Raw genomic sequence first — 15,579 nt, forward strand, 5'->3', positions numbered from 1 at the left:
CTAACTAAAATGTTTTGTAAACACCTTCTACGATGGTGCTGGCCACAGATTCAGAATGAACAATCTGGTATAGCGCATACTATATCATCTACTTTTAGAAAAAAAAGTGAAATTAAATGTTACTGGAAAGCTATAAACTTTAACAAAGTCTGGTATTTAGGGTTCTCTGAAACAATATTTTTCTTTTAAATGTGGAGAAAACAAAAAGGAGCTGTCCTTTGTTTTGGTTATCCTATATAATAAAGACGGAATATGCAAATTGACCGTAACTCCATGACAAAAGATGGTGGCGCCCACAGCCAATAAGGAGGGAATATGCAAATTGACGCAACAAGGTGAGAGGCGGAAGGCGGCTCTGGCCAGAGTGAAGGTGGAAAGGCGGCTCTGGCCGGAGTGAAGGTGATGCCGGCAGCCAGGGGAAGGAAGGCCTATTCTTGCATGAATCTTCATGCATCAGGCCTCTAGTCTATGAGTAAAACACTAGATGGTGATATAAGGCTGTTAGAAAGAGAGGTTTTCTAGGAAAAATAGTATGGCAGTTCTGATGTTAGTTAAGTGTTCTGAAAACTTTCCATAACTTTTCAGTCCCTGAGAGCAATTCCAGGTCTGCAGGCAACTAATGGGAACCTTAATCTCACAAGTTTTAGCCCCATGATCAGATTAATTTGAAACTAAGCCACAAGTTTAGCGCATTTTAAAAATGGTTTCAATGTTTGACAATTTAATCTGATTTCACTGAAATGAAAAATTTAAAGTCATTAAAATATAAATTCATTTTATATTTATCCCCATTGAGCCCCTCCAACTCACCCCTGCACCTCACCCCAGACCTTCACCACCCCATAGTCTGTGTCCATGGGTTATGCATATATGCATACAAGGTCTTTGGTTGATTACCTCCCACTCATCCACCCTCCCTCGCCTTCTCTCTGAGATTCTGCACCCTGTTCCACGCTTCCATGTCACTGGATCCACTATGTTCATTAGTTTATTTTGTTACTTAGATTCCACATATGAGTGAGAGCATGTGATACTTGGCTTTCTCTGACTTATTTCACATAGCATGATACTCCCCAGGTCCCTGCCAGGGCGCCTTATGTGCCACACCAGCTCAGCCAGGTTCAGTGACCCTGAGAGGGGGCAGTGAAGGATTGAGAAAAGACAGACAAGAGAATGAAAGGTGGGTCTGGGTGGAATGCTGCTTCTCTGATGGAGAGACAGTGCCATGGACTACAAGCTGTGTCTTTATTTTATAGCCAGATGCCACGAGGCAAAGTAAGGGCATGGTCAAGATGTTTACAACATTCTCGTGGGTTTCAATCCTACTCAATTACATGCACCTGAATCTATCAAGCCCACATCATGGGCCACGTGTTCGGACCATAGGTTCAAGTTTACAACTATAGCTGTTGGCTATAATTGTGCTGGGAGGGCCCTGTCCTCCAAGCTGGGACTTGCACGTGGCCATGAGAGGACTGTGCCCTCTCATTAGTCCAAGGCTTGAACCTGTCCAAACTCTGTAGCCGCTCTCCACACATACATTCTTTCTGATTGGTATTTTGGTGTTCTTAGGATCTATTCATAGAAGTGGGATCACTGGGTCAAATGGCAATTCTATATTTAATTTTTTGAGGAAACTCTGTAGTATTTTCCACAATGGCTGCACCACTCTGCATTACCACCAGTGTACTAGGCTGGGGGCAATTGCTTCTGCCTGGAGGCTAATTGTTATTCTCAGTCTCTTAATGGGCCTCAGAAACTCCACACCTTGGGGCAAGGTGTTTTCCAATATGGTGAATCTACTGTCTTCCCCCCCCCCACCCCACCCCCCAGGCAAGATCCCTGGATTTCAATTGTCTGCATGAGAAAGATGTCTGCAGCTTGAGGGAATGACTCAGCACAGGAAACTGAGGTGTCTGCCTTCTGAGCTCTAACCCTAGAGGCCCAACCCTGGCTTCTGCTCACACAGCTCCAGTCCACTCTGCCCTCCTCTGCTGGAGCACAAGGTAAGTGGCTACACATGGAATTTTATGAATTGGCCCTTTAAGGGTGCAGACAGCAATCCTGCTGCTTTTCACAGCTGGATGTTATGTGGACACCTTTCTCAGTTCTGGTGCTCTCTGCTGGGGGGCCCAGCTTGGGGATTAGACCTCAGAGTTCTCAGTGGCAACCCCACAGATGAAATATCTCTTCAGCTGGTGTCTGTGCGAGTCCTTCTTTCCAGTTTCTATGCCGTCTCCACTTTCCGTCCTTGGTTATCAGGGTTCTCTCCAGCTAGTCTTCAGTTGATTATTCAAGATGTTCTTTTATTTTAGTTACTATTCCAGTTTGGTCCTGGGAGTGTAGCTTCCACTTATTCTGCCGTCATTTTTAATCTCTGATCCATTCAGTTCTGCTTCTAGAATTTCCCCCCAGGTTTCGGCATCCATTGGGCACATGGTTGTTTCTGATAGGATAGTAGGCAAATCTATGTTGCTGAATCTGCCACTTAGCCATCCATGTTTTACTTGACTCTTCTTGTAATTCCTCAGTAGTGTGTCCTGAAAAAGGTAAACCAGCATCATCACAGAAGGTAGTAGGTTGCTGCCTGGTGAGTTGAGTTTGTTTGAAACCAGAGAAGCTGATTGACAGGGCTGAAAAGAAGATTAAGTTTTTACATTGATATACACATATACTACTAAATGTGTGTGTGTGTGTGTGTGTGTGTGTGTGTGTATAGATATACATGTATATGTGTATATATACAGTGTGAACCATGGAGTTTGCTGGGTTTTGGATAATGTGAAGTTAAAAGAAGTAGTCACTTTCCTTCTGGTTAACAGGAGAAAATGCCTTAATTTAAGATTGAAAAAATGTTGAAGGATGGATGGGAGACAGTGTGGTTTGCAGGCAAAGAATCATAATTCAACTTTAAGTTCAAAAGCCAACACACTCTGTATGTCATTCTCTATATGAAATCTTACCTCATCCAAGCAGAACGCAGAGTTTGGTTCACACCTACCACCATGTAGTTAAGAATACTGCAGACCACAAAAATTACACTTACCCTCCAGGAATAACCGCTTTTTCGATCATCATCTACTTCTCTTGCGCACACAGCTCGTACAGCCTCGCAATGAGGTTTCCATAAGAAGTCATGGTCTCTTATTGTGTCATTCCACCTCCTGCATGTCATCGAAGCCCTGCACAAACTCTGAACGTCCAGCTGACTGAAAATGTGTAAAGCAATTTCTTGAGGCAGCTTAAAAAAGTCACTTGATTCATTTTTTTCCTTCTCAGTATCCACAGAGTTCAAGTCTATATCAGAAACTCTTGAATTATGGTTCCTCTTGGAGTTATTCTGCATAGCTTGATGTTTTCAGTAATCTTCACAGGTAACCTAAAAGGCAGAGTTTAAAATTAGTCTCTTCAGATCAGACTACGGGTCCCACTCTGAGCCAGGTATGATTTTCGGGCATGATTTTAAAAACTTTAACTTTCTTTTTTTTAAAAAAAAATTTTTTTTTATTGATTTTTACAGAGAGGAAGGGAGAGAGAGAGAGAGTTGGAAACATCGATGAGAGAGAAACATCGATCAGCTGCCTCCTGCACACCCCCCACTGGGGATGTGCCTGCAACCAAGGCACATGCCCTTGACCGGAATCGAACCTGGGACCTTTCAGTCCGCGGGCCGATGCTCTATCCACTGAGCCAAACCGGTTTTGGCAAAACTTTAACTTTCTTGACTTGAGCTTTTCAATCTGTAACATGGGGCCAAAAATGCTCCTCACATGCATGTTTTTGCTAGGAATAACAGGGATAACGTGTGAATCATCTAGCCTCACTTCTGAATTGCACGTTGGAGATACTGGACAAATGTTACTTCTCTTCTTTTTAATATTGTTAGTAAATGGGTTTGTTAGTAAACATCTGTCTTTCTGCTTGCTCCCAAAGAACATTGTCTTAGAAAAAAGAAGCGATTCTTCACAGACTATGATTTATTGAGTTTAGTAGAAATGCCTATTGTGAGAACACATTCCAACTATTTATTGAAAGTACCTTTAAAAATATGTGGGATTCAATTCTGTTAAGCTCCTGAATACTCATTGTCTGTGGGAACTGATGCCTTGCCATTAAGGTCTTCACCTACAATTTGCAACTTAATCATAAACCTGATGGACATTTATAGTTTATACTAGAAGCCTGTTGCACGAAGTTTCGTGCAATAGACTTTCACCTGGCTGCCGGCACCAGTTTTCCTCCAGCAGCAGTTTTCCTCTGGCCACCTGCCAATCAGAGCACCTCCTGCCAGCGTGATCGGCTACTACCCCGAGAGGAACTCCGATCGATCGGGAGGTGCTCCGATCGGCGGGTGGCCAGAGGAAAACTGCTGCTGGCGGAAAACTGGTGCCAGCAGCCACGCAATCGGCCACCCCGAGTTCTGCCACCAGAGTCTTCCGCCGGCCCCATGGGTCCTTCTGCAGCGTTGGCTGTTTAGGCGGCGGGAGGAGCGGGGTCAGGGACTCGCGAGTCCCTGCTCCCCACTCCTCCCCCCGGCCAATCGGCCACCCTGAGTCCCGCCCCCCGAGCCTCCAGCTGGCCCAATCGTGGGCGTGGGCGCAGCGGAGTGATGCAATTTGCATATTACCTTTTTATTATGTAGATAATTGTTTATCAACTTGTACCTAATGGGTAGGTGCTCACATTTGACACAAATACTATCTGAGATGGACAAGAGGTTGAGGTCAGGGTTACAATGAAACAAAGTCTCAAATATTCAATTCCATGATGATTATTTTAGAAATGGTCTTTTGAAGCTATCCTACTGCTTGCACAATTAATTATGAACCAAGGATAATAATCCCTGAGGCTATCAAGCACCAATGACTAACCACTGTAAACAATGTTTATAATTCAGCTAGGTACAGCATTTAACTAACAATTGGGGTGATGATCTCACAATACAATATACAGATGATATATTATAGAATTGTACCCCTGAAACCTATGTAATTTTATTGATCAATGTCACCCAAATAAATTCAATAAAATATTAAAAATAAGTAAAGAGAAAACTAATCTTGTACTGTTACTTCAACCACCAATTACTATATTGAAAGTGTTTTGTATAAATGTAATTATAAGTTAAAATAATGAATAAAGGGTTTTTGTTTCCTAACTGAAAAAAAAAGTCCAGTTTCAGCTAATTTACCTGAGGTGTATGGTGTAGGCTTCCAAAATCAGTTGAAAGAATGGAGCTATTTTTGTGCATAAAGACAGCTTATATTTACTTAAAATCAGTTTATTTCATTTAGCACTTCCTTCTATAATAGAGAGTGATGCTGTTAGAGGAGGGGTTTAAGATACAGCTTAATACTTCTTTTAAATTGGCTCATGACAATTCCCCTTTCTAGATGAGCTACTCACCTATATGTTTCTGGACTTACCAAGGCCACAGTTGCTCCCGATCAATTGGTTGTTTATGATTCTAAGTAACTATGGTGGTGAGAATTTTAAGGCCTGTATCCATGCAATAGAGGACTTCCTCTTGAGGCTTTGGGGAAGTAAACCAAGCAAAGTTTTAAGAGTCATCCCCAAGTTTTTGCCATTCAACCGCCCCCCCCACCCCACCCCCATCAATACAAACAAAGCCAAACTACCATATTCTTGAAAAGAATCTCATATTAGGAGAACATTGCTATTTGTTACCAGTTCAAGGATCTCACTGGGGAATAAAATGCGCCTTCTCATTAGTTACTCCACAAGAGGCAGAAGAAGGCTTTTGAATTTAACAGTCGGGGGGTACCTTGGTGAGGTTCCTAAAATCACACTAGACATCTTTCTTCTAAGTCCAGTTTTGCCTGGATGCCTGGAAAACTATCCCCTTTCTGCCTCTTCTTTAAGAACCAACCTGTCGAATTACCTCTCGAGTTAGGGAAGGGCTCGCCCCCTTTCAGATGTCACTCGGAGGGAGATGGATCTGGAGACTGGACAGACGTAGCCGCGGGCGCCTCCGGGCTCTCGGGGAGCCCCCACGCTGTCCATACCCTGCAAGTTGGAAGAAATGACCCCGCGTCCCATCTGAGCCACCCTTCTTGATTGCCACTCGCAGGCTGCAGCTGACAGCTCAAAGAACACAGTTGACAAGAACAACTCTGAGCACCGGCTGTCACTTCAGCTCTGCGGCCCAGAGCGGAGGCAGCACTGGCCTTGGGGCCGCGCCCAGGAGACAGCCGGCCAGACGCGGGCTGGAAGGGAAGGGACCTTACCTGCTGGAAGGTGCCCGCGGCTCTGGTAATTTGAATCCTCCGCCCACTGAATCCCATTCCGGAGTCCCCCCCCCTGGCCCCGCCCACTCTAGCCCCGCCTTGCTGACTCTGATTTCGTGTAGGCGTAGAGAGGAGCGCGCATTGCCTTTTGGGATTGGTAGTTTTACTAGGGCATCATCTCCTGGGCCAGGCAGCAAAGGGACGGCGCTACGGACTACAAGGTCCGGCATCCTCCTAGCCAGATGGGCGGTGGGAGGGGGAAGGAGGCGGGCTCACCCGGGGGTTTTAACCAGTAGTTGGCACACCGGCAAAGGGGGAATCCCCGATTGCGTCACTGGTCGGAGTGGAGAGGCTGGATTCGGGAGGCGGTGCTTGTGCCCCAGCTGCGGGAGAACTTGACACACCCCGACCAATTTCAGCTCCCCGCCCTGTGTTCTTGGGGGTCCTGTCTAGGCTCCGCGCGTGTTCCTGGAAGGCGGAAACGGCTGCGGGGACCGTCTCCTTGCGGAGGGGCCTGATCCTCGCCGCCATGTCCGGGGGCTTTGAGCTGCAGCCGCGGGACGGCGGCCCCCGGGTGGCCCTGGCGCCCGGGGAGACGGTGATCGGCCGCGGGCCGCTGCTGGGAGTAAGTGTGGCGAGGGCTCGGCCGGACCCCAGAGCCGTGCAGCGAACGTTCTGGTTTCTGAGGCCTTTTCCCGGTCCTGAACCACGCCGGCCACGTCTGGATTTTAAAAGTTTGGGGGCAGCACGTTTTTCACTCAACTTGAATCAACTCACACGTTTCTCTTATGTTGCCTTTAAAAAGCACCGACTTGTATTATCATCATTATAATCTTATCTGTGGTCGGCAAACTGTGGCCCTGGGTCCAAATGCCTGTTTTGGTATGGGCCTGCGTCCTAACAATGGTCCTTAAGTTTTAAAATGGAAAATGTAAACAAACAAAGGACCTGTTAGCCTTTCAGAGAATAATTGCTCCAAGGGCTGTGGATATTGCCTCTTGACAAACCACAATATTTACACTAGTATCTGGCCCTTTATAGAAAAAACGTTTGCCAACCCCTGAATTTATCTTTTCTAGAATAATTTCTTTTAAGTTCTTGGCCTCTTTTGTGTGACTGATGGCCTCACTTTTATCTTAATAGTCTTTCAGTAGCTAACCTTTATGGGGTGTGTAGTGGTCCAGGCATACCAAGTTCTTTAATCCTTTCAAAACCATGTGAGTTAGGTGCTCTTATTATCCTTATTGTTCAGATGAGAAAATTCATTTGTAGTTCGGTTATTTAAAGGCCACAGGTAAGGTTTTGGACACAAAGTGGCACTAAGCTGTTTAATCTCCACCCTCTTTGGGATGTTTAAGAATTAGAAAAGTGGTCTGTTGCATTCTGAAACTTTGTAGCTCTCCTAAATATGTACTAGTACATTCATATTTTCTTAATAGTCAACATTTCTTTTTTTTTTTTTATTATTATTTTTTTTCCAATTTTTGTATTAAGGTATTATATGTGTACATATCTTACCATTGCCCTCCCCACACCCCACTCCCATATATGCCCCCACCCCCCAGAGTTTTGCATCCATTGGTTATGCTTATATGCATGCATACAAGTCCTTTGATTGATCTCTTATCTCCCCCACCTCTCCCTAACCTTCCCCTTGTAATTTGACAGTCTGTTTGATGCTTTACTGTCTCTGTATCTATCTTTTTGTTCAAGTTTATAATGTTCTTTATTATCCATAAATGAGTGAGATCATGTGGTATTTTTCTTTCATTGACTGACTTATTTCACTTAACATAATGTTCTCCAATTCCTCCCAGGTTGCTGCAAATGATGAGAATTCCTTCTTTTTTATGGCAGCATAGTATTCCATTGTGTAGATGTACCACAGTTTTCTGATCCAGTCATCTGCTGACGGGCACCTCGGCTGTTTCCAAATCTTAGCTATGGTGAATTGCGCTGCTATGAACATAGGGGTGCATATATCCTTTCTAATTGGTGTTTCTAGTTTCTTCGGATATATTCCCAGGAGTGGGATTACTGGGTCAAATGGGAGTTCCATTTTCAGTTTTTTGAGGAAACTCCATACTGTTCTCCACAGTGGCTGCACCAGTCTGCAATCCCACCAGCAGTGCACGAGGGTTCCTTTTTCTCCACATCCTCGCCAACACTTGTCGTTTGTTGATTTGTTGATGATAGCCATTCTGACAGGTGTGAGATGGTACCGCATTGTTGTTTTGATTTGCATCTCTCGGATAATTAGTGACGTTGAGCATGTTTTCATGTGTCTCTTGGCCTTCCTTCTGTCTTCTTTTGAAAAGATTCTATTTAGGTCTGTTGCCCATTTTTTTATTGGATCATTTATCTTCCTTTTATTGAGTTGTATAAGCTGCCTGTAGATGTTGGAGATTAAACCTTTATCAGTGATGCCATTTGCAAATATGATCTCCCATGCAGTGGGCCTTCTTGTTGTTTTGTTGATGGTTTCTTTTGCTGTGAAAAAGCTTTTTATTTTGATGTAGTCCCATTTGTTAATTTTCTCTTTAGCTTCCATTGCCCTAGGGGCAGTGTCAGTGAAGAATTTCTTTTGGAATATGTCTGACATTTTGCTGCCTGTGGATTGCTCTAGTATTTTTATGGTTTCCCGTCTTATGTTTAAGTCCTGTATCCATTTTGAGTTTATTTTTGTGTATGGCGTAAGTTGGTGATCAAGCTTCATTTTTTTGCATGTATCTGTCCAATTTTCCCAACACCATTTATTGAAGAGACTGTCTTTATTCCATTGTATGTTCATGCCTCCTTTGTCAAATATTAATTGAGCATAGTGGTTTGGGTCAATATCTGGATTCTCTATTCTGTTCCATTGATCTATATGTCTGTTCTTGTGCCAGTACCAGGCTGTTTTGAGAACAGTGGCTTTGTAATACAGCTTGAAATCTGGTATTGAGATCCCTCCTACTTTATTCTTCTTTCTCAGGATTGCTGTGGCTATTCGGGGTCTTTTTTTATTCCAGATGAATTTTTGGAGAGTTCTTTCAAGGTCTGTGAAATATGCCGTTGGTATTTTAATGGGGAGTGCATTGAATCTATAGATTGCTTTGGGTAGTATGGACATTTTAATGATGTTGATTCTACCAATCCATGAACATGGTATGTTCTTCCATCTGTTTACGTCTTCCTCTATCTCTTTTTTCAGTGTCCTGTAGTTTTCCGTGTATAGGTCTTTTACCTCCTTAGTTAAGTTTATTCCTAGGTATCTTATTTTTTTTGGTGCGATGGTAAATGGGATTGCCTTTTTAGTCTCTCTGTCTGTAAGCTCACTATTGGTGTATAGAAAGGCCATAGATTTCTTGGCGTTAATTTTGTATCCTGCTACATTGCCGAATTCATTTATTAAGTCTATGAGTTTTTTGACGGAGTCTTTCGGATTTTTTATGTACAATATCATGTCGTCTGCAAATAAAGACAGCTTTACTTGTTCTTTTCCAATCTGGATGCCTTTTATTTCTTCTTCTTGTCTAATTGCAATGGCTAATACTTCCAGTACTATGTCAAACAGGAGTGGTGAGAGTGGGCATCCCTGTCTTGTTCCTGTTCTTAGGGGAAATGTCTTTAGTTTTTGTCCATTGAGTATGATGTTTGCTGTGGGTTTATCATATATAGCTTTTATTATGTTGAGGTATGAGCCATCTATTCCCACCTTGTTGAGAGCTTTTATCAAGAAAGGGTGTTGGATTTTGTCAAATGCTTTTTCTGCATCAATTGATATGACTATGTGATTTTTATCTTTCAATTTGTTTATGTGATGTATCACGTTTATTGATTTGCGGATATTGTACCATCCTTGCATTCCTGGGATAAATCCTACTTGGTCATGGTGTATGATCTTTCTGATGTACTGCTGGAGCCGATTTGCTAGAATTTTGTTGAGGATTTTGGCATCTATGTTCATGAGGGATATTGGTCTGTAATTCTCTTTCATTGTGTTGTCTTTATCTGGTTTTGGTATTAGGGTGATGCTGGCTTCATAGAAGGAGCTTGGAAGTGTTCCTTCCACTTGAATTTTTTGGAATAGTCTGAGGAGGATAGGTTTTAGTTCTTCCTTGAATGTTTGGTAAAACTCTCCTGTGAAGCCATCAGGCCCCGGGCTTTTGTTTGCCGGAAGCTTTTTGATGACTGCTTCAATTTCGTCCATAGTTATTGGCCTATTGAGCTGTTTAGATTCTTCTTGATTGATTTTTGGAAGGTTATATTTTTCTAGGAATATGTCCATTTCCTCCAGATTGTCCAGTTTGTTGGAATAGAGTTGTTCGTAGTATTTTGTAACAATCCTTTGTATCTCAGCGGGGTCTGTTGTTATTTCACCTCTTTCATTTCTGATTTTGTTTATTTGGGTCCTCTCTCTTTGCTTCTTGGTGAGCCTGGCTAGAGGTCCATCAATCTTGTTTATCCTTTCAAAGAACCAGCTCTTGGTTTTGTTGATCTTATGTATTGTTTCTTTGGTCTCTATGTCATTTATCTCCGCTCTGATCTTTGTTATTTCCTTCCTTCTGGTTACACTTGGCTTTTCTTGCTGCTCTTTTTCTAGCTCTTTGAGTTGTAGGGTTAAGTAATTTATTACCATTGTTTCTTGTTTTTTGCAATAGGCCTGTAGAGCTATGAACTTCCCTCTCAAGACTGCTTTCGCTGTGTCCCATAGATTTTGGATTGTTGTGTTTTCATTGTCATTTGTTGCCATGATGTTTTTTATTTCTTCCTTGATCTCTCTGGTGACCCAGTCCTTGTTTAATAGCATGCTGTTTAGTCTCCATGTGTTTGATTTCTTTGGATTGTTTTTATTGTAGTTGATTTCCAGTTTTATGCCACTGTGATCTGAGAAGATGCTTGATATAATTTCTATCTTCTTGAATTTGAAGAGACTTTGCCTGTGACCCAGCATATGGTCTATCTTTGAAAATGACCCATGTGCACTTGAGAAGAATGTATATTCTGTGGCTTTGGGGTGAAATGTTCTGAAGATGTCAATTAATTCCATCTGGTCTAGTGAGTCATTTAGGATTGCTGTTTCTTTGCTGATTTTTTGTTTAGAGGATTTGTCCAGTGGTGATAGTGGGGTATTAAAGTCTCCTACTATGATTGTGTTGCTATTAATCTCTCCCTTGATATCCTCCAGGAGTTTTTTTATGTATTTGGGTGCTCCTATATTGGGAGCGTATATGTTTACCAGAATTATTTCTTCTTGTTGGATTTCTCCCTTTAGTATTATGAAGTGGCCTTCCTTATCTCTTGTTATGGCATTTACTTTGAGGTCTATTTTGTCAGATATAAGTATTGCTACCCCAGCTTTTTTTTCATTTCCATTTGCCTGAAAGATATTTTTCCATCCCTTCACTTTCAATCTGTGTGAGTCTCTTGTTCTGAGGTGGGTCTCTTGTAGACAGCATATATATGGGTCGTGTTTTTTTATCCATTCAGCTACTCGATGTCTTTTGATTGGAGCATTTAGTCCGTTTACATTTAAAGTTATTACTGAAAGGTATTTGTTTGCAGTCATATCTATTTTTGTGTCTGTATTCCTTCTTACCTGTTTATTTCTTCTTTTTACAGTATTCCCTTTAGCAATTCTTGCATTGCTGGTTTGGTGGTGATAAACTCCCTGAGGCTTTTTTTGTCTGCAAAGCTCCTGATTTCCCCTTCAATTTTGATTGATAGTCTTGCTGGATATAGTATTCTTGGATTCAGACCTTTGCTTTGCAACACTTTGTATACCTCCTTCCATTCACTTCTAGCTTGTTGTGTTTCTGATGAGTAATCATTTGACAATCTGATGGGTGTTCCTTTGTAGGTAACTCTCTGTCTCTCTCTTGCCGCCTTTAGGATTCTCTCTTTATCATTTATATTTGCCATTGAAATTATGACATGTCTTGGTGTGGGTCTTTTGGGGTTGATCCTGCTTGGGACTCTCTTTACTTGCGTAACTTTTATCTTTCCCATATCCGGGAAGTTTTCTGTCATTATTTCTTCAAATAGATTTTCTAATCTCTGCTGCTCTTCTTGTCCTTCTGGCAGCCCTATTATACGCATGTTACTTCGTTTCATGTTGTCCCGAAGCTCCCTTAGGCTTTCCTCCTGCTTTTTAATTCTTTTCTCCAATTGCTGTTCAGCTTGAGCTTGTTTCTGTACCTGATCTTCTAACTCACTAATTCGGTCCTCTGCTTCTTGTAATCTACTGTTGAAACTTTCCATGGTGTTTTTGATTGTAGCTATATCACTTTTCATTTCTTCCTGATTCTTGCATAAGTTGTTGATTTTCTCATCCATCCGATGTATAAATTCCATGACCATTACTCTGAACTCCTTTTCGGTCATGTTGCAAGCTTCATTTTCACTAATTTCCTTTCTTGGCGACTCCACATTTTCTTTCCTCTGTGAGTTATTTCGTTTCCCCATTCTGGCTATTACCAGAAAGCTCAAGCTTCTGTTTGCGTGGACCTGGGCCGTGTGCTGTGGGGATTTCGCTCCACCCTAGTTTCACTGAAGTGCTCTGACACTAGGACGTGTGACTGTCTTTGGTTGGTGGGAACCAAACTTGCCCAGGATCAGTGTCCCCAGTGTTCCGTGTGGTCTCGTGTGCACATTTAGAATCAGGGGCCCTGTCTGCACCACACTGTTGGTATGTGCCGAGAATGAGATCCTTAGCATGTGCCAGGAGTCAGAGTTTCCCTGTGTCTGCACCAAGACTCGAGTGTCAAAGTCTCTGTTGCCTTGTGCGGTTTCTCGTTGAGAATCAGGGTCCCTGTGTGTGCACGCACCAACAATTGGGGTCGCTGGCTCTTAGTGTGAATGCGCTGTGAGTCAGGGATCCCAGGCAGCTGTGTCCGGCGTGCCAAATTCCCTGAAGTGGGGCTGCGTCCTGTGTGTGCTCTCTCTACTGAGCCAAACCGGCTAGAGCGCACATTCTTAAAAACCTGAAGGTGAGCCGGCTCAGTGCACTCTCCCAAAGTCCCAGAAGGGGGGCGGAGTCCGTCCTGCGCGCCAAATTCCCCAAAGGGAAGCCCCTCTGTGCACGCTTTTAAGAATCTCCGAAGGGGGAGCCGTGCCCCGCGAGCCAAATTCCCCCAAATTCCCCGAAGGGGAGCCCTCTGTGCGCACTGACAGATTTCCCCGACGGGGAGCTGCTTCTGTCCCGTGCGCGAGCGCGCGCCAAATTCCCTAAGAGGGAGCGCGTCCCTGCGCAAAGCTCGGCAGCTTGGGCCAGGGGCGGGTCTATCAGTTACTATGGCGCTGTCTGTGCGCGCGCGCCTGTGAGCAGCTTGGGCGAGGGGCGCGTCTATCAGTTACTATGGCGCTTTCCTCACGCCTGTGGGCGCTCAGCAGCTTGGGGGAGGGGCGGGTCTATCAGTTACTATGGCGCTATCAGCGCCTGCGAGGAGGGGGATAGGCTCTTTGACTCACGGAAATCTGCCGGGAAGTCTGGATTCTTGTTTGTTTGTCTGAAGCTGTGATAGCAGTTCTCTGTCCCCAGTGGCTGCAGGGTCCTGGTTTGTGTCAGAAGCCAGGATCCGAGTCTCGGGCAGCTCTGTTTCCCAAGATGGCGTGGTCTCTGCGTCCGCACCAGCCGCCGAGAAGTGTCCGCTTTGTGCGCGGGGCTCCGCCGTCTAGGGCTGCCCTGTTCGGGAGCCCCTTGGAAGACCTGCAGAATCTAACTGACCCTATCTCATACACACACACACTTACCACACACATCTACACTCTCCTCTATGGGTTCCTCACTCACACTCTCTCCCTACCTTCCTGCCGGTCGCCATCTTTTTCCAGAAGCAACATTTCTTTTTTAGTGCCCACTTTGTGCAACACATTTTGTAGACTCTAGCTCTGTGGGGCATACACATATGGGGCATGGGTTGATGCCCTTCACTTTTCTCTTGGACGGTGGAAACAAACATGTGTCAGTGAGCTAATGCCAGGGAGTAATGACTACGGACTGTTATCCTGGTTAACCTCCAGTGTCTAAATGGAAGGATTGGTATTAGCGTTAGAACCTTTCTCCAAGCAGGAACAGTTGTGAGAAGGAAGTCAGTCCTAAAGGGGTGTGTGCGCGTGTTGTGTGTGTGTGTGTGTGTGTGCGCGCGCGCGCGTGTTTGTATGTGTATGTATGTAGCAAGGTTAAGGAAGAAAGTTGAAATTCACCTGTTGTTTATTTTTATTTTTTTACCTGGCAAGTAATTACTTAAATGTTTAAATAACATTGATACTTTTTGCCACAATTTATTAAGCTGTACAAACATTTGAAGGAACTAACTGCCTGGGAGGTTTGTCCTCTACCTCCCCTTTTCTCTCTTCCTTCTTCCCTATATCTATCTCTCCCTCTATCCTTTTCTCTCTCCCTCTCCCTCTCTCTCTATCTCTTTATATCTAAGTTAGGAACTTAGCAGAGTATGTGCTTCATCTACTCGTGACTAATGAGTTTTGATTTGCTTAACAAATTATATCACCAACACAGAATTCTATGTATCTAGTTAAAAGATGGGTGAATTTTAGGCCTATGTTTTATAAACATGTAAGTTGCAGACCCTTTCATCATTTGTAGCTTGATCATTTTTGTTCTTGTGATATGAGCCTATTTGGCTTCTGTTTTTGAAAATGGTAAGGAGTAGAAATTCATTTATCTGGTCTGGATTTTGCTTTTCCTTTTCAAAGCAATATCCATGGATAGGATTCTATTGCCGAATTTGGCAGGCATTTGAAGTGCCTATGAACAATATTTTACATGCATTGAAGGGAAAATGTGAAGAACGAACAAATCATCTGTGGTTTTTAAGATTTTGGAGCTGACAGACACATGTATTTCTTCTCTGTAGTGGTTAAAACTCAACATGAGGGTTGCTTTTTCAAACAATAGTATTTCCAATAAGGTTGGGTTTGTTTTTCCCTTTTTTTTTTGGTAGTATGAGAGAGCAAAGATTTTGTTTTAACTGGAAAAAATCAGTGTGTTGATTGGAAATTCACATCTATCTGAAATGATCTATAATAATAAAAGTAAAATGTAGTAATTAGACCAGACAGCCAACAGCCTTCCAGATGTCATTCCGTAGGTGCTTCCAGATGTCATTCCGTAGGTGCTTCCAGACAGCGGTGGGGTCTGAGGCAGAGGCAGTGAGGGGCGAACAGGGAGGCAGGCAAGCAGTTGGGGCAATCAGGCAGGCAGGCAAGCAGTTAGGAGTCTGCAGTCCCAGGTTGAGAGAGGGATGTCTGACTGCCCCTAGAGATCAGGCCTAAACCGGCAGTCAGACATCCCCCAAGGGGTCCTGGATTGCAAGAGGGTGCAGGTGGG

General features: G+C 43.6%; 2 protein-coding genes across 3 annotated transcripts in view; one reads left to right on the plus strand and one right to left on the minus strand.

The window, feature by feature from the left end:
- Positions 1 to 1,842: 1,842 nt before the first annotated feature.
- Positions 1,843 to 3,366, minus strand: LOC307112200 (F-box only protein 48-like). The gene is made up of 2 exons (XM_079792651.1): positions 3,047 to 3,366; positions 1,843 to 2,540 (listed from the first exon to the last, which is right to left on the minus strand). The coding sequence occupies exons 1-2, from the start codon at positions 3,344 to 3,346 to the stop codon at positions 2,319 to 2,321; spliced, it is 522 nt and encodes a 173-aa protein (XP_079648777.1). The 5' UTR covers positions 3,347 to 3,366; the 3' UTR covers positions 1,843 to 2,318.
- A 3,200-nt stretch (positions 3,367 to 6,566) lies between these two features.
- The window catches only part of APLF (aprataxin and PNKP like factor), a 66,855-nt gene continuing 57,842 nt past the window's right edge, over positions 6,567 to 15,579 (plus strand). For both annotated transcript variants that reach the window (XM_079792803.1, XM_079792804.1), the window contains exon 1: positions 6,567 to 6,873. In XM_079792803.1, the coding sequence (XP_079648929.1) occupies positions 6,778 to 6,873 (96 nt within the window). In that variant the 5' untranslated portion in view covers positions 6,567 to 6,777. The remainder of the gene's footprint in view (positions 6,874 to 15,579) is intronic.

This window comes from Cnephaeus nilssonii (assembly GCF_951640355.1).
Source record: "Cnephaeus nilssonii genome assembly, chromosome: 15".
Lineage (NCBI taxonomy): Eukaryota > Metazoa > Chordata > Mammalia > Chiroptera > Vespertilionidae > Cnephaeus > Cnephaeus nilssonii.